This window comes from Engystomops pustulosus, chromosome 8 (genome assembly GCF_040894005.1).
Source record: "Engystomops pustulosus chromosome 8, aEngPut4.maternal, whole genome shotgun sequence".
Taxonomy (NCBI): Eukaryota; Metazoa; Chordata; class Amphibia; order Anura; family Leptodactylidae; genus Engystomops; species Engystomops pustulosus.
In genome coordinates, this window is record NC_092418.1 from 25,990,822 (window position 1) to 26,016,607 (window position 25,786).

At 43.2% G+C, this 25,786-nt stretch overlaps 1 protein-coding gene across 6 annotated transcripts; it reads right to left on the reverse strand.

Annotated features, from left to right (window-relative positions):
* Window positions 1-1,105: 1,105 nt before the first annotated feature.
* On the reverse strand, window positions 1,106-24,727 carry MAFK (MAF bZIP transcription factor K). 6 transcript variants are annotated; one of them, XR_011849321.1, is made up of 4 exons: window positions 14,151-14,298; window positions 10,991-11,070; window positions 4,167-8,970; window positions 1,106-1,527 (listed from the first exon to the last, which is right to left on the reverse strand). XR_011849321.1 is itself a non-coding variant. In XM_072120378.1 (4 exons), the coding sequence occupies exons 3-4, from the start codon at window positions 11,024-11,026 to the stop codon at window positions 8,536-8,538; spliced, it is 471 nt and encodes a 156-aa protein (XP_071976479.1). In that variant the 5' UTR covers window positions 11,027-11,070; window positions 22,385-22,507; window positions 24,534-24,727; the 3' UTR covers window positions 1,106-8,535. The 6 variants fall into 6 exon arrangements, 5 of the variants coding, with proteins under 5 accessions (XP_071976479.1, XP_071976477.1, XP_071976478.1 ...); XM_072120378.1 differs by lacking the exon at window positions 14,151-14,298 and adding exons at window positions 22,385-22,507; window positions 24,534-24,727 and having other exon boundaries at window positions 1,106-8,970; XM_072120376.1 differs by lacking the exon at window positions 14,151-14,298 and adding an exon at window positions 24,534-24,726 and having other exon boundaries at window positions 1,106-8,970.
* Window positions 24,728-25,786: the final 1,059 nt, after the last annotated feature.

A 25,786-nucleotide genomic window follows, 5' to 3' on the forward strand; every position in this document is an offset into this window, starting at 1 on the left:
CACCATGGGATTGATAACAGAGATTACATCTGATCAGGGCAGACAGGAGAGCATTTTGCTCTGTTCTCCTAGTAAGGAAACAAGAGCATTCATTTCAAACTGCCTGTACTATGTAGGGCTGAGGCATCATGGGATTGCTAAAAAAAATAAATAAAAACAAAGTATAATGCTCTGTCCTCCCAGTAGGGAAAGGAGATGGGTCATTTGAAGTGGCTTGTATTATAGAGAACTGAGGCATCATGGGATTGAAAACAGAGACAAAAGATTGTGTCTGATCAGAGACTACCAGAAAGTATCACGCTCTGCCCTCTCATTACTTGCAATCAGGTAAGGGCTGAAGGGATGGCATTTTTTTTGTCAAAGTGTATTTATACCACTACTAAATTAAAAAAAGAAAATAAGCCAATTGACCTCCTACTACTTCCAATGCTATACTTCGTATACAGAACATTCTAAAGCATGGACACCTTTTAAAGGACATCTACCACCAGGATGAAGGACTGTAAACCAAGCACAATGACATACTGGTGTGTGCCCCCTCTTGGAGGACCAGCTCTTATTTTAGCTGCTTTTACGCTTTTTTTTTTTTTTTTAAAGGCTTTTCAAAATTATGCAAATGAGCTCCAGGTTCCATAGCTGTGAACTGAGCTGGGAGCCCCTCGGGCTGATTTGCATAATTTTTTTAAAGCCTTTTTTTCTTAAAACAAGGGATAGGAAGCTTATAGTAGAGCGGATCCTGCCAGAGGGGGCACACACCAGTATGTCAGTGTACTTGGTTTACAGTCCTTCATCCTGGTAGTAGATGTCCTTTAAAGGGCATCCAGATTTTATTTTTTATTAACATTTTCAAGTGGTGTTTAAAGGATTAGGAACTTACCTTCCATCCAGTCCAGCACACTGCCTTGGCAAGTGGATCCTTTCTTCCAAAAACAGCTCCTCTCCTGACCGTGGGTAATCCCTAGTATTGCAACCAAGCTTCATTCACCTCTGTACAGTGGAGCTGCAATACCAGCACATACCATGGTCAGAGGGTGGCGCTGTTTTTGGAATATAGCAGCCAAGTTTTTCCCATTTAAATTTTTAAAAAATCACACCGATCCCCCCGATCTTTCAATGAGAACTCTTTATTGGAAAGGTACAAAACCAGTCACAGCAGTATTATATACAGCAATAAATTACTTTGTGGCTGTCAGATAAGGAGAAATTGGTGCACACGTACAGTACACAGGATTACGGTCTTCGACATACAAACATAAATCCACAATTACTTGGATATATCCCAATAATTTACTTTTTTTATTTGAATTTTTTTTTTCAATTTTTTTAAATATATTTATATATGTATAAAAAAGAAAGCAGCACAGGAAAAAAATTAAAATAAAATAAAAATAAATATTGAAATGAGGCCTACTGAATAAAAACCACAGGCGAATCAGGAGGCGATGAACCCTACAAATGACCTCTAGTCTGATCAGCGTACAAAGCTATTCGACTGCCTCGGTGGTTGTGTCTTCAACCTAAAAGACGCTGAAATTTGAAATTAAAAAAAAAAAAAAATCACATTTTTGTCAAAAACCAGCATAAAAAAAATAGTAATAAGAGGTAAAATAATGGACTGTGACATTACGCTGACATCCAGCTGAGGTTACAGAATTTTACAGCTCCGGATATTGAAGGGAAAAAAAAAAAAAATTAATAATGGAGGATTTTTTTCCTTAAAATTTTTTTTTCCTTGTTTTTGTGAAGGGTGAGGGAATAAGCGATAAGACGGGTGCTTTCACGCTTACAAACAAGTGCAATATAACATCGTAAATGCTCTTCCACCGTACAATCACTGTTCACTTAAAAAAAAAAAAAAAAAAAGTACATACTTTTTTTTTTTTTTTCTAAACATTTGATAAGTTTTTTTTTTTTTTTTATAAAACAAACAAAAATTTTAATCGCATTTTAATTTTTCTAAACATGACTAGTGAGCATCGTTATTGTTTTTTTTTCGTTATAATCACAGACACAGGCACAGACAGGTGCGACATTGTTTCGACATAATCGGATAACCCACCTAAAAAAAAAAATACACTCGTGGTGGCGTCTTCGCTTTGACTGGCAACAGCTACAACACTGAAACATTGGGCGATTGGGTTGTGGTGGTTTAAATAGATGCTTGAAGATTAAGGCAAATGCACCATTTAGTAGCCGGGAGGGGAGGGGGAGGTATATCGGTCCGTGACGTTATAGTATATGAGCTGTTCGGTGGATATATTGGACAAATCTTTTGTTGGAATACTAGAAGTAACCACCAGAGCCGCCTAACAGATAAGATACAGATGTGGAAGGTAGACACTGTGATACGATACAACAGGTAGAAGATACTACACGCGACGATACCTGAAGGTTGCTGATACAAACACGTCATAGAACAGAAGTGTGGAAGAAGATGCAGCAGGTTAGCCCCTGGACCAGTGTTACAGAGCGGCACAGAAACGCGTGGGCCTTGGTCATCAAGGTGCTGGACAGCAGCATAGACTGACTACACATGATAGCACAATGTCTGCAAATACAGAGGGGCAATCGATACGACATGTTAAGGATTTTTGATGGGGGGGGGGGGGGGGGTGTTGGGCCCCCCACCGGTCGGCATCACTTAATACGACAAGTGAGTGAAGTACGTGAACGTTAAGGCAACCTTGGACATAGGTTAATACTGCAAGTGCAATTCATTCTCATAGGGGAACCTGTGACCTCCCCCCCCCCCCCCCCCCCGATATGCAGAATAGGGTAATAACAGTCCCCTCCCACCAGGGGAGTCTCCTCTGAGCACTCCCACCATTTAGTCATGTGACTCCGTCTTCTCTGAGCTTTACCAGCCATTCGGGAGAGTCGGCCCCCATCACTTGACGTTTAATAGAAACCTTTGGGTCCCAAAAACAAGGGATTGTTCTCTTCTTCCATTTGGCCTTTTCGAGGTCTTTTTGTGAACACAACCGAATCCAAATCCCCACCAAAAAATTGCAGTCGACCATTTTTTTTGTGTAGCTGGCATCAACAATAGATAAAGGTTCAATGCTCCAAGTTTCGACCTTAATCCTACGGACCCGACCACAAACGGGAGTCCAGCAATTGCTATCCAGCCCTTGCCATTTTTTTTTTTTTTTTAAAGGGGTTGTACAGGTTCAGATAAACAGGTTCAGGCACTGGTCCATGGGTTGTGTCTATTACTGCAGCTACACTGAAATGAAAAGAGAGGAGCTGCAATACCGCATACGACCTGCGGGCGCTGTGTGACGCTGTTTAGAGAGGAAAGCAGCTAAGAACATGAATTGGCTGAGCTACGTGTTAAAATAAATAGGGGGTTTGCCGAACTTCTAGGATTTGACGTGATGAATACCATATATTTGTATATTATCTCAATAGACAATACATCCAGAGAAATTCTGGGATAAAAGGAGTGTTTTTTTTTTTTTGGGTGGGGGGTCACCATGGGAAGAATTTATTTAAAGGTGCCGTCCATGGCTCCTTCCATTCCAAAACAGCGCCTCACTAGTCCACAGGTTGTGTGCAGTACTGCAGCCTTCAATGGAACAGAGCTGCAATACAACTTCCCACCACCGTACAAGAGCGGCACTGTTTTTCCAACCCAGGACAACCCCTTTAAGTACAAACATACATAAAAACTAAAGCATATACACAGAAACACGTATGAAATATTAACCCATAGATTAAAAAAACACTTGTGCAGAATAAAACGAGAAAACAATTAGAACATTAACCCCCTGTGCACCGCAAGAGCCCAATCCCAGAACTCGTAGGCAATCGCAGAATGCAAAGGGTTCACAAACTTTTATATTATTATTTAAAAAAAAACAAACAAAAAAACACAATTTGCAATCCTGTCTGATAGAGATTGAGAGATTAGGATTTTTTACCCCCTTTACTCCCCAAAAAAGATTATTTTCACAGTAACCCACAGAACGTTCGCTTCGTCTTCCGATAAAGAACTGCATTTTCGAAACGTGAAAAAAAAAAAAAAAAATTATATATTTTTTTTCCCCGTTAAAGAGAAGGAAAAAAAAAAAACTCTGTACGATAAAATTTTTTAAAATTTTATTTTATCTCTTTTTAAATAATTTCCTTATGTTCCTTATGGATATCCAATATGGATTACCTACCATTTCCATGGTATCAACAGCCTCGCGACGCCCAGGTCCCTGTTCTCCCTTTAGCTTAATCTGCCTCCTATAGGGAAGGAGGAGAGGAGTCACTTTTATTTTATTTTATTTTTTTTCGGGCTAGCAATTTCGTAGCCAAAAAAATAACATTTTGGCACACGTCAAATAAATAGATAAATCGGATAAGATAAAAAAAACACAGTAGAAACTTCCTTGTTGCGGTTGCCGTACGCTGCGTTCCTTCCGGTCATGTATCGCTACACGAGGACCTGGCGCTCGGCTACATACACACGTCTGTCCCGGACTGCGCGGGACTTGTCAGACTGAAGAAGGGAGAATTTTATCCCCTCTATTATAAAACTTAGCCGTCTTTGAGACCTCCCCAGCGTCGTCAATCGGGAACTATTACAAGCCTTGTGATATCTCCCAGGGGAATCTGCCCCCGAAAATACATATTGGATATGACTCGGACACCTTCAAAAAAACATACAAAACTTATGCATGCAAAAATAATTATTGAGTTTGTCCGTACGCTGCCGTGATATGTGGCTTTCAATCTGACCAAAAAGTGGCAATTATACGCCAGATATTATCGGAGGGTGTCTGACACGCAGCGCCCCCTATGGTCAGCTGAAGGGAGAGAGTGCGCTGTTCAGACTGTGACACAGCGCCGTGCGTTGTAAAGTGGCTGAATTTGGTATCACAGGTCAGCGCCGGTCAATTGAGTACAACTGACTTGCAATGGGTCATACGACCAACAGACGTGACATCACAGGCCTATAAAAATTGCTGGAGGGCGGTGACAGCTTTGGATTGATGCTGGTGCCAGACACCCTCCGGTCAGATACTGATGACATATCTGAGGTTTCCCTTTAAGAAAATGTCCAGTTATCACATCATGTTACGGCACATTACGTTGTAAATATGAGAAATGTCTAATTACTGGTATAGTATGACATCATACACCGGTGACATCACAGAAACCCTCTACCCATGGGTAAACAGTAGTTGTCACGTGACAATGGGTAACAGCGATCTAATGTGTGTGGTTACCAACAAGGGGGCCATCCACTATCTGCAAATAATTGATATTGATTTGTATAATAAAGAGCTGTACAATTTTCCAATAAATTCCTACCGGTCATACTTCCTGTGGAAAAAAACAGATACTTTCTGCATCAATTCCTCACAGTTTTCAAGATCTCTGCTTGCTGTCATTCTATAGAAAGCCTCTATGCTTACATCCTGTGGATAAACAGTGGTCTCTGCTCATGTGATGTCACACAGGAGCCCGGCTCGTTATATCCCTCGTCATGTGATGTCACACAGGTGCACAGCTCGTTATATCCCTCGTCATGTGATGTCACACAGGTGCACAGCTCGTTATATTCCTCATCATGTGATGTCACACAGGAGCCCGGCTCGTTATATCCCTCGTCATGTGATGTCACACAGGTGCACAGCTCGTTATATCCCTCGTCATGTGATGTCACACAGGTGCACAGCTCGTTATATTCCTCATCATGTGATGTTACACAGGTGCCCGGCTCGTTATATCCCTCGTCATGTGATGTCACACAGGAGCCCGGCTCGATATATCCCTGGTCATGTGATGTCACACAGGTGCACAGCTCGTTATATCCCTCGTCATGTGATGTCACACAGGAGCCCGGCTCGATATATCCCTCGTCATGTGATGTCACACAGGTGCCCGGCTCGTTAACTCCATGGTCACGTGATGTCACACAGGTGCACGGCTCGTTATATTCCTGGTCATGTGATGTCAGACAGGTGCACGGCTTGTTATATCCCTGGTCATGTGATGTCACACAGGTGCCCGGCTCGTTAAATCCATGGTCACGTGATGTCACACAGGTGCTCGGCTCATTATATCCCTGGTCACATGATGTCACACAGGTGCATGGCTCCTTATATCCCTTGTCATGTGATGTCAAAAAGGTGCTCGTTGTATCAGACAGCACCGATTACTGTAAGGAGCCGTGCATCTGTGTGACATCACATGACCAGGGACCGGTATGTATCCACACAAAGTAAACAATGAAGCGTCCTGTTGAATGACAGCAAGCAGAGATCTAGAAAACCGTGAAGAATTGATTAACTAGACTGGAAAATTGTATAACTGTTCATTACAATAATTCTTTTCTGAAAGTGGACAACCACTTTAAGAAGACGTCACATGACAACATGGATTTCCCCTACCACAAAGAAAAACAAAAAAACAAACAAATAACGAATAAATACATTAAAAACAGCCCTTTTCATAGCAGCCGTGAGTCTAGTGCTCCTGAAATGATTATAGTCAATGTGAATGCAAGTCGCAAGGTCATAAAACAAACAATATAAACATCATAGAGCGGGACCATGGAGAGCGCACCCTGAGCTCCCGCGACGCCGTCACAGGGTCGGGGCTGATATGAATGGTCAATAATGAGCAGCAAAGTGAACAGGAGGTGGGGGGTGATGGGGGGGTGGAGCGGGTGCGACTTCTGATGTAGATCTGGTGGTGGTGAAATTATAAGACGTGAACACAAATAAATAAAAATTTGACTCGCGAGCCCTTACCTCCTAAAACATCACAACAACAAAAACCTCAGATTTGGGGGGAGGGGATTTTGAATCCATCACTATACAGCCCGTCCTCACATCCTATGCCATCTGCACCTGTATAACATTTCCAAAAACTTGCCAAAAACACCAATAATGTCTAACATTACATCCCGTGTACACATTCTGCCTAATCTACTGGACGACTTGCATCCGATTCCTTCCCTGCCGACGCAGCAGTGGTCAAAGTCTCCTACAAAACTACTAACACCTACTAAGTGCCAAACACTACGATAACACAACCTCGTCGCCTCGTCAACATAAAGCGCCAGGAGGAGATTTGTCCAATACTTTTGGGATAAACAAAAGGTTAGGGGTTGAGCAACTCCTAAACCCAACAATACTTGTATAAAGTAGCAAAAAAATTACCGAAATACGACCTACAGCACAATACACCTGCTTGTCATACGGATCACACTTACCGAGCCCATCGAAATATCATCTGTAAAGAAGCGCTCCGGCTAAATGTGGGGTTGATATTTCATACCAATTGTGTCAATTTTGAAGTGTTAAATAGTCCAAAACCTGAAACTTTTATCCCGTTTCTCACCAGTAAAATTGGCGCAAGGCTTAAAGAGTTAAACGCAAGGGACCCATGACCCGAAATCGGGTTAGAAATCGTGGAAAGTGCAGTGTCCGATTCCTAGAAAGTCAAAAACTCAGCAAATGTCTTGACCAATTTACCTTAATTGACTTTGGTGTAAAGGTCCCCATTCATATTAGATTTTGGGCCAACCTCCTTATGTGTATTTGTTACGCCCACTACTCCTCTTACTGAAGGATTGGGCGTAGTCAATTTTACCACCTGATCACTTTCATCTCCCGATTCATTTGACCTGATCTTTCAGACGAGCCGAGACCCGATATCTGACGTGTATGGGTGGTCTTAAGACTGGTCATGTTATACCTCCCCCATAGCGTCATGCCTATGGCGAAGGCAAGACCCCAATATCAAGTCTTACTCCCCATCCTACGGTCTTGTACACGGCACAACACAGATCAGTTTTGGCCGGGGGGCTTCAATAATACAATTTGGGGGGGGGTGTAAAAACTTCCAGCAGGATTTAGGAAATTCATTGGAAATCCCTGAATGGAGTAAAAAGCCAACAGAGGACACTGGGCCACCAGCAAATCTACCTCATCGAGTCGCTTTGCCCAATGGCTGCTGGGTGGCATCACAAGGGGTACATAAGACGCCCCCCACACAGAACATTTCAATATTATAAGGATATCCTGAGTTTCATTACAAAGGCCATTAAAAAAAAACAAAAAACACAAACAAAAAAAAATCCCACCAGAACGACATGCAAAAATCACCTCTCAACTTCACAGGCGCTGACCACAATCCTCACACAACATCGGCCATATATAAATTATTACATAAAGTAAAGAGAAGGTCTTGTTCTTTTTTTAAAGAAAAAAACTGGAAAAAAACAAAAATTAAATCGCAGCAGTCCCCCTCCCCCGTCACTTTCCTAAGGTGATGTTTTTGAAGGGTCCGAGACGATCCATTAGTCCTACAAATAGTAATAAACCTCATCCAACGCGACGCGACATATTCCCCGGTGGAATTACGACAAGGCCGCGGTGTCGTGAACCTGCGTGCGTCATGTCGGGGGGGCGGGGCTATGGAATAAAAGGCAATGCCTAACCTCCGAATAGGCAGGAAAGAACCGAGAAACCAGATTACGTGAATCCCATAATGTCCCTCACAGAACAGGCGTCCAGTTCTCTCCGCTGGATACTAGGACGCTGCAGAGAAGGGTATGGACGCCGATGATAAGTCGGCGGACTTCACGATGGTGATGACGCTGGTTGTGGCGACCTTGGTCGGGGTGATGGGGCCCCTGGCGACTGTGCGGGCGAAGGTCTGGAGGGCTTCGTACTTGGACCGGAGAGCGTCCAGCTCGAGCTTCATGCTGGAGTTCTCTCGCGCCAGCTTGTCCACTTCTTGCTGCAGCTCCACGCGTTGCCTCTCGAGCTCCTCTTTTTGGGTGACGCGCTTGACACGGCAGCTGGCGGCGTAACCGCGGTTCTTTAATGTGCGCCTACGTTGCTTCAGGCGGATGATCTCCTCTTTGGTGAGACCTCGGAGGTGCTGGTTTAGCTCCCGCACAGACATTGACACGAGCTCATCATCGCTTAATACTGGGGCGTTCTCTCCCGCCTCCTTCTTTACCTGGAGGAAAAGTGATAAAGTTACTACATTGTTGGACAACCCCTTTAAGGTTACGTGTACTTTTTTTTTAAGCATATTTTTACTAGAGTCATTACACGTCATTACAAATACACATGCGCAGTATCATACAACACAAATAGATCCAGGCACAATGACTGTGTTAATAATCTTATAGTTATAATTCATGGCCTCCTTCCTCCTAAAATCAACTTTTAAAATGATTCTAATAAGTCTGAATGGCTACCCTAGCCCCTCTGTGATCAGGCTGTTGCACTTGTCCGCCTTCCCACCCTTGAAGGTTGGAGGACACACTACATTTAATGGCAATATAACCCTTTCCCTTGACAATTCCACTACTTTCATTCTCTCCATATAGACATCTCTAGTTTATTTGCAGATAGTCACAGGCTTTTGGGAAAAAGTTTCCAGATCCAGAAGGAAAATTCCTGATTCTACTGATATTCAAGAATTTTTTCCCCTTGCTTTGGCAGACGATGTTTGAGCTGTAGAGGATCCAGATAAAATGTTCTCGTTTTCTGTTCCTATTTGGTTCCCTTTGATTAGTTTGGATGATACATTTCTCTTCGGCCCCATCTACACTATTGTGAACTTCTCCTGAACTTTGCCTTTTAGCTGTAAATCTCCATTGTTAATCATTATGGAAGTTCCTGTCTCGTTGCATATTTTGCCGTCTGATTCATTAAAGGGATTTTCCCACAAACTCAACTTTTCTCTTACACATTGACCACTCGGACCCCCAATCATTATGAAAGTGGGGCCCGAATCTTGTGTGTTTTTCCATGCATGAACACCGCTCCATTCACTTCCAGGACAATGTCGGATCGCTGTCCATATATGGCCTGGTACATGGCGCATTGACATTTCCAGGATTTTTGTTTTTGGGAAATTTGTCTTTTTCGGGAAATCCCCTATAAAACATTTTAAGGGTGTGTCCATCTTCAAGGCCAAAGTATTGTGATCCTGCACCCATCTCTATAAGTCTTACTAATATCCATCTTCTAATTTAAAGGGGTTGCCCACTTAAATTATGCCCCATAGCAAACACATAGAAGGCCCTAGTAGGGTCACTCATATTCTATTTACCCTGCCAAACATGCCACCCTGGCAGCTGGACTCTGAATTTCCTGGACGCCCCTCTGACCACTGATATGGGAGTGGAGGGGGTGAGCATACAGTGATGACTCCATGGCCCCCTCCATTCGCCGGAAGCCAGCAGGACACAGGACGTCACAGGAAGCCTCATGTGCTGCTGGCCTAGGGTCACATGACCTATAACTCCCAGCGGTGACTTCCAGAAAGGACTAGTGAGCAAGGACTTGCAGTCTGCAGTTCTGTATACAGGGTGCAGCCTGTGGGATCAGACCAACATGCATTTGTGTGCACCTGACTTTACCCTGTTAAACTTTGCTAGAAGTGGCAAACACGTATAGTATTTCGTAGTGCTGCCGTGTTGGTTACGATTTTAACACAAACTGTGCATAAGAGCTGAAGAGGAAATCTACCATCAAAATCCATCATGATAAACCAGGGACATAACTCATAGATAATGACACTGTGACTGTGGTATCTGCTTATATTTGTTATCCACGGCCTCCTTCCGTCTATAATCAATTTTTATAATTATGCTAAAGAGCCCATAGGGCTCCATAGAGTATTATCAGAGCCTCCCCGTACTGTAGTTTCATAGGGTGTTACAATGTCTCCCTGCATCTAATGTAATCTTACACGTTGGAAGGGGGAAGTGCTCCTGCACAGAGTGAAGCTGCAGCACGGAGCGGGATCAGGTAACTCCTTTTTTGCTCATTAGCATAATTTTAACCGTTGATTTTAGAAGGAAGGAGGTTGTTGACAACAACTATAAGCAGATTTCTGCTGTCACGGTGCCTGGATCTAACAGTAAGTGTCCCTGGTTCATCATAAAGGATTTTAATGGTAGTTTTCCGTTACATAATTCACACCTAGAACTAAAATTACATTTTTAAAAAATTTGGCCTCTTACCTTTAATGCCTTGTTTGGTTTGAGATTAGTCGTCATAACCTGTAAACAATCGCCAGGACAGAACGGTGCAGAAAAAGCCACTAGAAAGAAACAAAAGGCTACAATTATTATCAGGCTCTAGAAATGTCACATCATTTACATTCATTTAGGCAATAATAATATTATTATTATTATTATTAACAGACTGAACAACATGATCCCCTCCAATACGGACTCACCATGGAGATGCACAATGACACAGAATCGCCTAAATATAAAGTTTCGGCAAACGGCGGTCGACCGAAAGTCAAAGCAATAGACGTCAAATTAAAGGGTGTGTATTTTTTTCTCGTAAAACCTGCCCAGTCAGCAGAATCACGTCATGAAATCCTGCAGTGATCGCGCAGTTGTAGGTTCGGAATCTCCCAGCAAATCAAACAAACGACACCGGAACCGGATCCGTGCCTCCCCACGACATGTCACACGGCTGTATTACAAACCCCCGACACTTTAATCATTGATGGGAAAAAAAAAAAAGAAGAAGAGAAAATGTAGCTGAGACACCACAGATTTCCCAAGGATGGTCGTCATGGAAACCATCAAAAACCGGCCAACTTGGAGACTGTAACCATGGAGACAAAAGACGACGAAGAAAAAGAAGAAGAAGAAGAAAAAAAAAAAAAGGGGGTCCAAGTGTGCGGATGACTCGAGGGCAAGTCCAACAAAGACGGTGCCAAACAGTTTCATTGATGGAGCGGAGGAGGGTGGGGACTCGGAGGAGGGGTGAGAAACACTCGAAAAGATGAAAGGACGTGTCCCGGAAGCTCAGGACGTGGGGGAATGTGATCACACAGAGTAAAAAAAATGAATAAATAATTTAAAAAAAAATTAATATATAAATTTATTAATTATTATTTGTGAATTATTTTTTTTACTCTGTAAATTATTATAATAAATATATATAAAATAAAAAAAATATATAAATAATATTAATAATAATAATAATAATAATAATAAAGGCCCTCTACTATAACTTTGTAGTAACATTGTCTTCCATATTATCACCTCCCCCCTTGTATATTGGCATTAAGTTTTCATCCCCCCCCCCACTAGTTTGTTCAGAAAGCATTAGCCCGGGGCGCAGGGATACGGCATCAGAAATTCATAAAATAAATAAAGCCACGAGGAAAGTCATTATAACGACGCACAGCGCTCGCAGTGACCGCGTGACGAGAGGATCACAGGCGTCGCTTTCATTAACAAGGAGATTATCAGGTCTTGTTTTCTTGGGAGGGGGGGGGGAGGGGTATTTCATCCGGTCCGATCTCTTCAGATACTCAGCGGGACGCCCGTGGGATGAAGCGGCGGCCGTGCGCTAACTATCTAATGACGGCTCCTGTTACACGTCGCTCTGTGATCAGTCTGCGATCACGAGGGATAAATCCACTTCGTCTCATCCTCTTCCAGGTTTTTGATGCAGACTTCTACCAGCTACAGAATGGACAATCCTGTGACCGCTCTTAAAGGGGTTGAATTTCGGAAATTGTGAGTAAAATAGGCTTAGAATGGGTTAAAAACAAAATCAGCATTTACCCACGAGACCCTATTTTTTGATCGGGTCTTGAGCAAATGCCTGCCAGGCCCGTCACTGGTTGATAGGATCGCCCATCGTGGCCAATGATTGGCTGAGAACTCATTTCCTGTATATCGAGGGGAACAGGAAGCCACAGCCGGCTGTTACACGATAAACCGATAAACTTTGGAACAGGAGAGGCGAAGGTTATTATGGAGAGTTGCTTTTTTTTTAGGTTTTTATCCCATTCTCAGACAGAAATAGGTTAAAACTCCTTCAGGCCAAGGGTCACACATTACAGAATTGCTGCAACAATCAATGAAGGCTTAAAGGGGCTGTCCACTTTCAGTAAATATTTGATATTGTTTGTGTATTGAAAAGTTGTACAATTCCCCAATATATTTTCTTAATCAAATCTTTTTCTAGATCTCTGCTTGCTGTCATTATATAGGAAGCTTTATTTACTTCCAATGGATGGTAACTAGGTCCTTGTCAAGTGATGTCACACAAGTGCACGGCCCGTTATATTCCTGGTCATGTGATGTCACACAAGTGCACGGCCCGTTATATTCCTGGTCATGTGATGTCACACAAGTGCACGGCCCGTTATATTCCTGGTCATGTGATGTCACACAAGTGCACGGCCCGTTATATTCCTGGTCATGTGATGTCACACAAGTGCACGGCCCGTTATATTCCTGGTCATGTGATGTGACACAAGTGCACGGCCCGTTATATTCCTCGTCATGTGATGTCACACAGGTGCAAGGCTTCTTATATCCCTGGTCATGTGATGTCACACAGGTAAACGGCTCGTTATATTCCTGGTCATGTGAGGTCACGCAGGTGCACGGCTCCTTATATCCCAGGTCACATGATGTCACACAGCTCATTATATCACTGATCATGTGATGTCACACAGGTGCACAGCTCATTATATCACTGGTCATGTGATGTCACACAGCTACATGGCCCGTTTAATCCTTGGTACTGTCATGCCACATAGGCGCATGGCTCGTTATATATCACACAGAGTAATCAGAGCTGTGTAAATAACATGACCAGGGATATAACAAACCGTGCACCTGTGTGACATCACCTGACTAGGGATATTTAATGAGCTGTGCACCTGCATGACATCACACGACCAGGGACCGGTTAATATCTACAGGAAATAAAAAATTAAGCTTCCTATAGAATGACAGCAAGCAGAGATCTAGAAAATGAGAAACTGATACACAAAAGTATTTTGTTAAATTGCATAACTTTTCTTTACACAAACAATATCAATTATTTCAATAAAGTGGACATCCCCTTTAACATGCATCCCTTTTTTTTTATGAATCCCAAACACGTCCTGCAAACACACTGGACAGCACTAGATAGATTAAAACGGGTCGATATCCTGCACCGATTCCTCAATTCCTACAGAACATTACATTGCCTAATGCTTCACAGTCTGCAATCAAAACTAAACAAAAACCTACAAAAAAAAGTTCAAAAACCAGAGATAGTTTAGATAAAGCAGAAGCCCCAACGCTAGAAATCAGTAGTGGATATTAGGATAAAAGTGAATGGACATTTGCTTCCAGACAAGCATCTGCTTACTCAACGTCGCAAATCAAATCCATGTTGTGACTGCGCAGGGTCCATGTGAGTGTCAGGACGACTGATGTGTCCTCCCCGTGCCCTGTTCCCTAGCAAAAGGGGGAATGACAAAGAACAAATCCATGGAATCTGACGTTCCGGGAGGTTGCAGTCTCACCTTGTGTAGAGATGGTGACCGGCTGCGTTGCTTAAGGCTTAGCAAATAGGCAGGAGGAGGCCCTGATCGGTGTAAAGACATTGCCCGGGTACACCCACTGGCTCACACACTGAGGGAGGCCCTCCTGGCTGGGTGACATAGCTATGCCCTGACTCATCGCCTGTTTACAGGCTTTGCAGAGCTCGCATTCCCACAGCCCAGACCAACACTCCCCCGGCTCCCACGTGCTTGTGGCTCCAAACTATAGTAGTGTATAAGGAAGTCCCCCCCCTACCCCATGTATTTATAACTATGGGAAGCCTGATGCAGCAACATTGTGCACAACCGCACTCACACAAGAAACAAACGACAAAAACTAATAAAGACCCCGTCTATAAAAAGTTTTACATGGGGGTAAAACAAGACAAACAAATACATAAAATAATAAACAAACTAAAGTTGGATGGGGATCACTCGCTGCGGTGAGGCAAGAGAAATCCGATGGTTACGGGCTCGGCACCAGCGAGGAGTCGGTACATACCATTCCTGTCCGGCTTAGGGGAATTTTATACGGAAGGCAAAACGCACAGTAAACACATCTGCTGGTCACGCTTCTAGGTGCTTACATGGCCGGATTATGTGCACTCACAGGAGAGGCCGCATATAGGGACAGTTCTGGGTCAGAATCTGGGGGACACAAGCGGTCGGATAAATGGGGGTCAGGTTGTCAGTATCAGACTCACGGACAACAAGTAATGAACCCATGATCCGTTTTTGCATTACCTGTTGCCTGCAACATGGGTCATCAGTTTTTGTGGAACCCCGTATAGAAAAAAACAAAAAAAAAATGGAAGTAGCTTGTCCCAACACCTTTAAAAGGTCACGGTTGTGTTACCCAAATTTTCACCCAATTTTCGCATTGCCTTCTAGCCACACACACATGACAGGAATAGGACCTGCTACAAGTTTGTATCACAGCTTCCATACAGATCGTGTGAATGGGGCCACTGAAATTACTGGGTTAGTGTGCCATCCACAAAAATAAAAAACGGATAGGACGCGGATAAACTCGGAATGCAAGGAGTTAGTGACTCATAGCTATACAATACGGAGGAGAGTGCTCATCTTGCACCTTACATTTCAGATACAGAACTCGTATACAAGTTATATCTGTGATTTCTGGGCTATGTGTTCTGGTGTCTGCGCTGTTGCACTATATAAACTGGAAACTGATGGGTAAAGGCTGCAAATGGTTAACAACCAAAACAACTTATATTAAGCACCCACCTTCAGTATATAGTAAGTTCAGCACTGGGGGGGGGGGATCTGACAGCTCCAGAGGAAACTCTGGGACATACTTCTCATCTGACTCACGCCACGAGACGGCCAATAATTATAAGCCGCCGCAGTAGAGGCAAAGAAGGGAAAACACTGGAATCTAATGTGGAAATAGAGATGATATAATACTAAAAGACTCCAAAGCTGATAAACCGAATTACAAAAATATGCAACCGAGAGGAAAACAAACATATACAAAGCAGGGAACCTGTCAGCACATTTTCATGAATACAGCTAGTGACAGGTTCCCACAGAGCCCTCCAAACACAGGGCGTTTTTGACCCGTTTTTAAGCGTATGCGTTTGTGTATGTTTACCGTGCGTTTGGCTGGTTTTAATCCGTTTCACAGATGCCTACAGTACTACAAATGAAGACAATCAGGTTCAAACCAGCCAAACACCAGCTAAACATACAAAAACGCATGCGCTTCAAAACGGTCCGAAAACGCCCCGTGTGGCTGCACCCTAAATCAAATTTATCTTATTACCTGGCATCAGTCGGGGCGTGTCCAGCTTGGCCACTCCCAACTACTCCTCCCCATGTCCCGTGCCTCTCCTCAGCATGTCATTTGACCAGGACATCTGCCATTACATACGACTGCTTTTATAGGGCGAGTTTGATGTTGAAACCCTATGACTGCAAGATTCATGTGACATCAATGTGACAGCAACTTCCAGGAACAACTGTACTAAGCCCTGGAGTTCTGCTACTGTAATATACATGGTGCAGGGGAGATCAGCGCTTCCCCATCACATGGCAAAGGATCAGGAGACAAGCATGTGCATTGGCTCCATGGGCAAAGACGAGGCGACCCACAGTACTCTGCCAGCATCTCAGAGGTGGGTGATAAAGGGAATCCCCGCAGAGGAGACACGTGTATGGATTATAATATGGAAGCAAAGGAAAGTCCAGCTCAAACCACGAGTGGAACGCTGAATACTGGAGAGCACGGGTCCTCGCCCCAGACGAGTAGAAGCCACGAAACCAAAGGAATGATCCAGCTCAGATCCAGGTAGATTGCAGCATAAAACGAAATCTTTATTTAGACCATTTTAAAAGAGACATGGGAACAGCAAGGAAAAATCCAACGCGTTTCAGACGCTCACGGCGTCCTTAGTCATGGATAAAATAACAATTCACAATGATGGTATTTAACAAAAAGAAACATGTCATGTGACCAATAAGCCCTCCTCCGTGGAATAGAAAAAATGCAATTAAGAAGACCAGCAGCTGGTGTGAATGTATCAACGTCATGGGGCTGTGCAGCCAATCAAGATCCTCAAGGGGAGTGGTTTAGTGGTTAGAACCAGCGGCGAACAACTTCACCATGGCAACCATCAAACACACTACGCTGCGAGGTAAAAATCTGCGGAGAGTCACTATCGCATAATGGATGATCAACAGGGTAAGATTAATCATGAGCATAGTATCAGCATATATGAAGGAAATTGCTGGTAATAAATACCCCACTTTGGAGTTTAAACATAAGAGCATTTGATAGAAGAAATGTATAAAACACATATGAAATACAATGGTGATATTTACCAGGAAAATCATATTTTGTGATCACTAAGCCCTCTATCGTGAAATAGGGGAAATGCAATAGAGAAAACCAGCAACTGGTGTAAGTATGTACATGTAACAAAGTAAGATTAAATGTAAACATGAATGTAAACATAATGTTGACATATAAACATAAATGTAAACATAAAAGGAAACATGTATGGGAATCCCCGGAGAGTCACTGTCGCATGTGGGATATTCGGCAAAGTAAAATTAAATGTAGATTTGAAATGTAAACAAAATGTTAACATGTAAACATAAATGTAAACATAATGTTAACATGTATGGAGAAAATTGCTGATGATGAGTACCCCACATGCGACATTAAAGAATTTAGGCATGGAAATATTTGATAAGAAGAACATATGAAGCATATGTGATAAAATCAATCATCATCTGGCTGAGGTGAGCAGGCGTAATAGGAAGGAAACAAAATACAGACTTATTTTAATGAAAAATAAGGAGAGGAAAAGGGGATTGTTAGTAGTGAAGCATAATTTCATTTCTAATGTTCATGCCAAAAGGTGACATAGAATTCAGTTGCATAATCCAAAAAGCTTCACGATCTAATAACAGTCTCCTAATGTCACCTCCTCTTTTAGGAACTGTGACTTTTTCTATCCCAAAAGCTGTAAAATTACAGGTACGTTTCTGGTGAGCGGTTTTGAAATGGGTTGACGCTCCACTAATATTACGTGAGTCTGATCCTGAGATATCATTCAGGTGCTCCAAAATTCTGGTTTTAAATTTGCGTGTGGTACAACCAACACATGTTTCCTTTTATGTTTACATTTATGTTTATATGTCAACATTATGTTTACATTCATGTTTACATTTAATCTTACTTTGTTACATGTACATACTTACACCAGTTGCTGGTTTTCTCTATTGCATTTCCCCTATTTCACGATAGAGGGCTTAGTGATCACAAAATATGATTTTCCTGGTAAATATCACCATTGTATTTCATATGTGTTTTATACATTTCTTCTATCAAATGCTCTTATGTTTAAACTCCAAAGTGGGGTATTTATTACCAGCAATTTCCTTCATATATGCTGATACTATGCTCATGATTAATCTTACCCTGTTGATCATCCATTATGCGATAGTGACTCTCCGCAGATTTTTACCTCGCAGCGTAGTGTGTTTGATGGTTGCCATGGTGAAGTTGTTCGCCGCTGGTTCTAACCACTAAACCACTCCCCTTGAGGATCTTGATTGGCTGCACAGCCCCATGACGTTGATACATTCACACCAGCTGCTGGTCTTCTTAATTGCATTTTTTCTATTCCACGGAGGAGGGCTTATTGGTCACATGACATGTTTCTTTTTGTTAAATACCATCATTGTGAATTGTTATTTTATCCATGACTAAGGACGCCGTGAGCGTCTGAAACGCGTTGGATTTTTCCTTGCTGTTCCCATGTCTCTTTTAAAATGGTCTAAATAAAGATTTCGTTTTATGCTGCAATCTACCTGGATCTGAGCTGGATCATTCCTTTGGTTTCATGGATTATAATATACAGAAGAGACAGTGATCTAATACACAGTATGGGGTCCCGTAGAAAGCACAAAATGCATAGTCTATGACTGAGGAAATTTATTGTCCCACTATTGTTACCTCTAAGTTACTGACTGCTAGAGGTCCGACTGCTGAGACCCCCAACAAATAAGAGAAAAGGGGGAGTAAAAGTTCTGGAACCTTGATCAGTACATTGATCCTTAACGTCCTAAAAGGACTACCACAATAATCTACCAGCCCCCTCAGATGGGGGATGAAATGTCCTTTCTAGAATTCCCTCTTTTATGTGAAATTTCATCTGTTTACCTATAAAAAAAAATGAGCAGAGAAGAGTCATATTTTAACAGAGATTAGCCAAGTTGTGATTTCAGATGCCCAGATCTTTGGTTCTATAGCACTTAGAAACATGCTGCTGGTGCTGTATTAAAGGCAAGAATCTCATCTTTCAGTCTGTATCAAGCTTATGAGCTACAGGACCAAACTGTGCAATGGTGAGGCTTCATTCACAAGGAGGACTTTTGGCTGCTGTTATATTAACCATCGAAGATCACACAAGTTGGACCCCATCTGACCAAATTTTATCTCCTTTCTTGTGGATTAGTCTCAAGATCCCATAACCCCAAGCCTATACAATGGCACCGCCTCAATTCTTACGCTTTGAACCAAGTTACTAACTATACCACCTTTATCTGGAAATAGCTGAGGCAGAATAAAAGGTCAGCACTGCTGATGCATTCCCCTGTCAGCGCCAGGACAACAATCCACAAAGATTTCTCCGCTGGACGATCGCCAGAAGCTTTGCAGCCGCTGACGTCTTACTTTTTGGCTCGGATTGTTTGATGACTGTAGATATTGTGGCCGTACAATTACCTAATAAATACCTGACATTTTGTAAAACATTGGACAAGTCAAACGTTATTTGAGAGATTGTCCGAATGTCTAACCCCCCCCCCCCACACACACACGTCATAAAGTGAAAGTTTTTCCAGCATATTTTTGGATACTCTGCATGGCTGCTTTTAATCTATTTTTATACGGATCCTTTTAGGGGTTTTCCTAATAGCAGGGACCCCTTTAGCCTGAAATAGTAAAGGATACGCTCACACTATCAGAGATCTTCCACACACCCTAGCCACATGCCATGACATCGGTGGTAGATCCTCATAGACACCTCAGTCGGGGAGGGGTCCGGTCCGTCACCGCTGAATCAACGATTTTATTTTTGTATATGACCGATCGTAGTAAAGTTCTAGTTCTCATGGAAACAGGACTACGAGAAATAATGGATGTATGGATGTGACAGCAATGTCAGCTACTCACAAAAGGAAAAAAAAGAGGTAGCGTAACCCAAAAATAAAAAGTAGCAGCGAAGGAAAAGATGACATGACCTTTAAATTCACCTACAGGGGAGGCCGAAGTGAGAGAGCAGGGGCGTGGTGCGACAATCTGTGACTAAGCCGTGTATGTAGCGGGGGCCTGACTCATGGTGCGCCCGCACCTCAGCAGGTTTATGTAGTGAGCGAGCGGCTCCGCTGACCTTTACACAAGGAAATGCCCGTTTGTTTTCCTCGCTGCGGAGTGTCAATGTGACACGGGCACACCTTTTAACCCCTTAAACCCCACAACAAAAAGCACTAGTGCTGAGGAGAGCTCTGTGCGCTGGCTGTGGTTACATCAGTGACGACACCTCGACCCGCCAGGCATGCAAAGCCTAAAAATAGACAGGCTGGAGGTAACAATGATAGAGAGGGCGCAGGACTCCGTCACAGACAGAACTGGGCACAAGTGGCCATTGTCTGTTAAAGGGAACCAGTCATCAAGTGTTACCCCGCTAAACTATTAGCACAAACAGGTAGGGTATCAAATGTCCTTTCTAGAATACCCTCTTATGTGAAATCTCACCTGTTTACCTATTTAAAATAAAAAAATCTCCCTCAAAGTCAGACAGATATGACTTTTCTCACCTCATTTTCACATGAGACGAGTCAAGTTTAGTTGTTGAAGGAAATGTCATTTTAGAAGCCCCTATCTTCTGTTCTGTAGCACCTGGAAACATACTTTATGTGACATATTAAAGATAGGGATCTCATCTTTCAAATCACATCAGGCTTATATATTTGGGAGCTAAATACATAGTTGGAAATGCAAGCAGCAGATGAAGATCCTGTCTACTTTTAACTGTCTGTATATATAGTCTTTAATATGGCACAAGAAGCATGTTTCTAGGTACTATAGAACCAAAGATAGAGGCTTATGAAGTGACTCTCCCCTTGCAACCATTAAACCAGACTCATCTCATGTGAAAAAGAGGTGACGAGTCATATTTGCCTGACTTTTGGGGGGGATTTTTATAAGTTAACAGCTGAGATGCTACCTAAAAGAGGGAATTTAGAAATTACATTTAACCCCCTGAGAGAGCTGTTAGTTTAGTGGGGTAAAATCTGGTGACAGATTGCCCTTAGGGTGTATTCACACGTTGCATATAACGCATATATTTAAAAATTCAATGCAACAGATGGAGAGATTTGCCCAATTACATTGAGTTAAAAAATGCACCCGTGATGTTAATGTGTGTGTTGACATTGTGTTAACGCACATGTTTGTTAACAGTATTTTACAGTATGTATGTATTAAAAGCAAAGTGTGAATGCACCGTTAATCACCCTAAAAAGAAGAAAATTATATAGCAGAACGGCTTTTACCTTTCTTATACAATATATCTGACAGCATTTCCATAACGTTTTTAAAGGGATTGTCCGTACCATTCCCACTCTATCCCATATTTTACCCCCTTGGCTGATGTCAGTAGTAGATGTCTTGTTCATGGCATGTGACCACAGCAGCCAATTACAGCTCTCTGTAGCGACCATGACTGACCTGTTGAAAGACCAGTGATTGGTTGTAGCAGTCACATGGTGTGAATGCGAGATCACTACAAGTGTGAGCCAGTGGGGCATAAACATATGAGAAGGAACGGCAAAATGGGATAGAAAGGCATTTTATTTATTCCCCCACCGTATACAGAAAAATAAAAAGGACATATGCTACAATGCCGGGGTACCCAAAAATAAGGCTTGCAGCAAGCAATTCTTACCTGTGTCACTCATAAGATCCCTACTGATTGTAAAGGAATGGACACTTACAGGAGCTGAGAGGTAGATAAAACTGCATCCATTCAAGCATCCCAGCCCGGACACTGGGCTGATACATTGTAGCAAACTAGGAACGAGGTGGATACAACTGTAGCCAATGAGAGGCTGTTTCCTAGGGATTCTATTTGGCCAGGAACATCTGATGTCATCTTGGCATAAAACCCTTTTACTATTCTGCTTAGAGGGCAGGATTAGAAGGAGACAACACACTTGGTGACAGGAGTTATGATCCCGATCTTACATTGGAGTCCGGGATATAGAAAAGTAAAGGGAATCTTACAAGTTATATTCCTTCCGCATAGCAGTGTATACAGCGTGTACTGTACTGCACCCTGTAGATGTACAGACTTACATGAAAACAAATTAACATGCCCTTTTTTTTTTGCGCCCCCCACGCCAAAAATGTCCACATTCACGCGCATGTGACCTTAGGCGGCATTACAACAGGCAGTGCATAATCTCCATATTGAGGTAAGATTGTGATCTTGCATCATACTTAGTAAACGCGATGCAAACTTACCTCAATAGGTGATCACATGAGCAGTCTGCGCGTCGCATTTCGAAACACAACGCAAACGCCACGTGTGAATGCTGCCTAAATCTGTTGCAGTTTAGGGTAACAATCGATAGAAGAACCTGAGATCTGCATGAAAATAAAACAATACAAAACACTAAATATTGTATAACCCCTTCCAGATGAAGCCTTCCCTTTCCTGCCTTTCCAGATGAGGGCTTGTTTTTTTTGCAGGACAAATTGTACCTCCTTATTCTGTCTGTAGAGGATACAATCTAATTGTTGGGGGACCAGACTGCTGAAGTAATGCATGTTACACCCCCCTATAGAGGATGAGAACAGGGGTCCTGTTCATTTTAATTCATGGAGCAGTGGTTCAGATATGTGTCCTGCTAAACCAACTGGAAGGGTGCTGTAAGCCCACCAATATCATATTGCCGACCTATAATATAGACACATTGGGGCAGATTTACTTACCTGGTCCTGTCACGATCCAACGAAGATGAAGTCCGGCGCGATTCACGTAGCTCATGCGCCCGATATCCTGCATGTGTCACTTCCGCGCTGAGGTCTGCCGGAGTTCACCTTTTTCTTCCCAGTGCTTGTAAGTGCGTGTCTTGCGACACAATTTGAAATGTTAAATTCAGTGGTTTCTCCAAATCCGTCGGGTTGTCCGACGGCCCGCCACCCCCAATTTGTGTTACGTGCAAGCCAGCGCCGATGTGCCAAAATCCGATAGCGTGTGACACAATCCCCAGCGCTATGCAGCGCAAAACGGAAATCGACGGGAAATGCGCTCCGCGAACTCTTAGTAAATGAGCGATGAGTGGACCCGACATTTTCATTCGGGTTCGGCCATGCTACTAACCATGCCTATGATGTGTCTCCCTGGCCAATCATAGCCATAGCTGGTTGCTAGGGGCGTCAATTTTCTGGACTGGCTGTTTACCCGGGACCAGATCGCATGGCCGTACTCTGAGGTCGCAGGTGTGGATCATTTACGGGTGAGGACTTATCATTAAAAAGTGGTACTACTCCTATATTTTCACTCCACTCCTGGTTTGGGCATCAAAAACTGAACGTGTGGACGTTCCCTGAATGCAAACATCACTCATCTCTAGACACGTTCTGAATATTTTTAGCCTAGATACCCTCTGTAATAACAGCAGCTCTCCACTCCTCCCGCAGCCTTCTGGCTGCCACAATCTTCAGTTAAAGGGGTTTTCCATTCATATGGAATAAAAACAGGACACATAATTAACTCCAGCTCTTAGTTTCTGCATCGCTCCAGTACTTCCGGGTTTCAGCCACTGCGGCAAACCAGAAGCTCCAGTGTTATATGGCCAATGACTGGGGACTCAGACCAGGGGACAACACAGGAAAATGGGAACAACGTCCTGTACCCAAGGAGGCCAGTCATTGGCTCATTTGGGTCCTTTAACCCCACATAAATTCTGGGGTCCAGGGTCCGGAAGTACCAGAGTGACACAGGAGATGGAGTGAGGTATGTATGTGTATGTGTCTTTATATTCTTACCCCAGAGGTGTCAATGAATATTTAGAAGTGATATTTGTTATCTGTTTCTACAGCTACAAACATCCCCCCAGAGTCTGATCTAACATCTGTACCTACCTCCATGTGTCCTCTACCTTCCCATACTACAGGCCAGAGGTAGGTCAGCAAGGGAGGACTGATAACAGTCAGATCCGGCTACACAGAATGTATTTGTTGTCTGTTACCATGGAGACACATAGATCGGCACAGGTATACAGTACACACATACAAGACCTCGTGTTGTATACTATGGTGCAGTATACAGAGCAATATAGTACAAAGCAGTGTGAACAGTCCCCGATCATCACCTTAAAGGGGAATACCACCCTAGCTCTAGGCTCAAAATGCCCCAAAATAGTTTCTCCTTCAGTTTGTCTAGTTGCAGCTATTGGCCGCAGTTATCAGCCGGCAGGTGGTGGTGAAGTTGCCATTTATACATATTATTGGGAGGTGACAGGTGATGCTGGGAGTTGTAGTCCCCCTGCAGGCAGTGGCACAGAGGCTCCTGTCATGCCTTAGGCCTGTGATACCCCGGGCACCGGTTATGCACAGCCCGGCAGGACGCAATGACACGCACTAACCCCCGGTCCCGCCCGCTTACCTGCTGCCTCTGTGGGCCGCCGGGGGGATAGACGCGGTGCCGGGGGCGCGCCGGGCTCTCCTCACCACCACAACAACAACAACGGCCAGCTCCGCCGAACGCACTCCACTTCCTGGAACTCAACGTCACTGCCGACGTCATCGTCACATGAGCCCCGCCCCCTCCTGCGTTACCCATTCATTCCAAAGCCTGCGGCGACGTCAGGGAGCGGGAAGGGTCACGTGCCCGACACAGCCGCTCGCCGCAGTTACCCATAGCAACCAGTCTCCACCCGCAGTGCTATAATAAAGCTGAGCTGTGGCTGTGAAGCGCAATAAGACAATGCAGATTTTAACCCCTTCCAGAGCCACTTATCACAGGTTACTGTAAACAGCCATAACATAAGCTGTATAAACAAATATATTAAAATTACTTAACCCTTTAAGGACACAGCCCTTTTTGCGAAACCATGTTTCAATCCCAAAATTTCATAACTTCCGTAGGAAGTATTTACTATTCCGTACCTGGGAAGCTGGAAAAAAATTCCAAATGCGATAAACTTGACAACAACCACCACACACACACAATTGCACCATTTTCTTTTGGGACCTGTTTTTATGGCTCCAAATGACACCTCTCCTTTATTCTTTGGGTCAGTGTAATCTCGTAGATATCAAATTCATATTGGTTTTACTGTGTTTTAGTAGATTTTAAAGAATTTTTAATCTTTTGTACAAAAAAAAAATAAAATCATCAGTTTGCTCTACTCTGCGGCCAATAACCCTTTCATACGTTGGTGTACGGAGCTGTGTAGGTGTCATTTTTTTGCGGGATGAGATGACATTTTCATTTCTACCATTTTGGGGACGGTACAACCTTTTGATCACTTTTTAATTCAAATTTTTATGTGTTGCAAAATGGCAAAAAAAAGTGTTGATTCGGACATTTTGGCGCTATTTTCCTTTATGGAATTCTCCTCATAGACTGTAAGCTCTTGTGTCACCCCCCTCATCCTCATAGACTGTAAGCTCTTGTGTCACCCCCCTCATCCTCATAGACTGTAAGCTCTTGTGTCCCCCTCATCCTCATAGACTGTAAGCTCTTGTGTCACCCCTCATCCTCATAGACTGTAAGCTCTTGTGTCACCCCCCTCATCCTCATAGACTGTAAGATCTTGTGTCCCCCCCCATCCTTATAGACGGTAACCTCTTGTGTCACCCTCTCATCCTCATAGACTGTGAGCTCTTGTGTCACCCCCTCATCCTCATAGACTG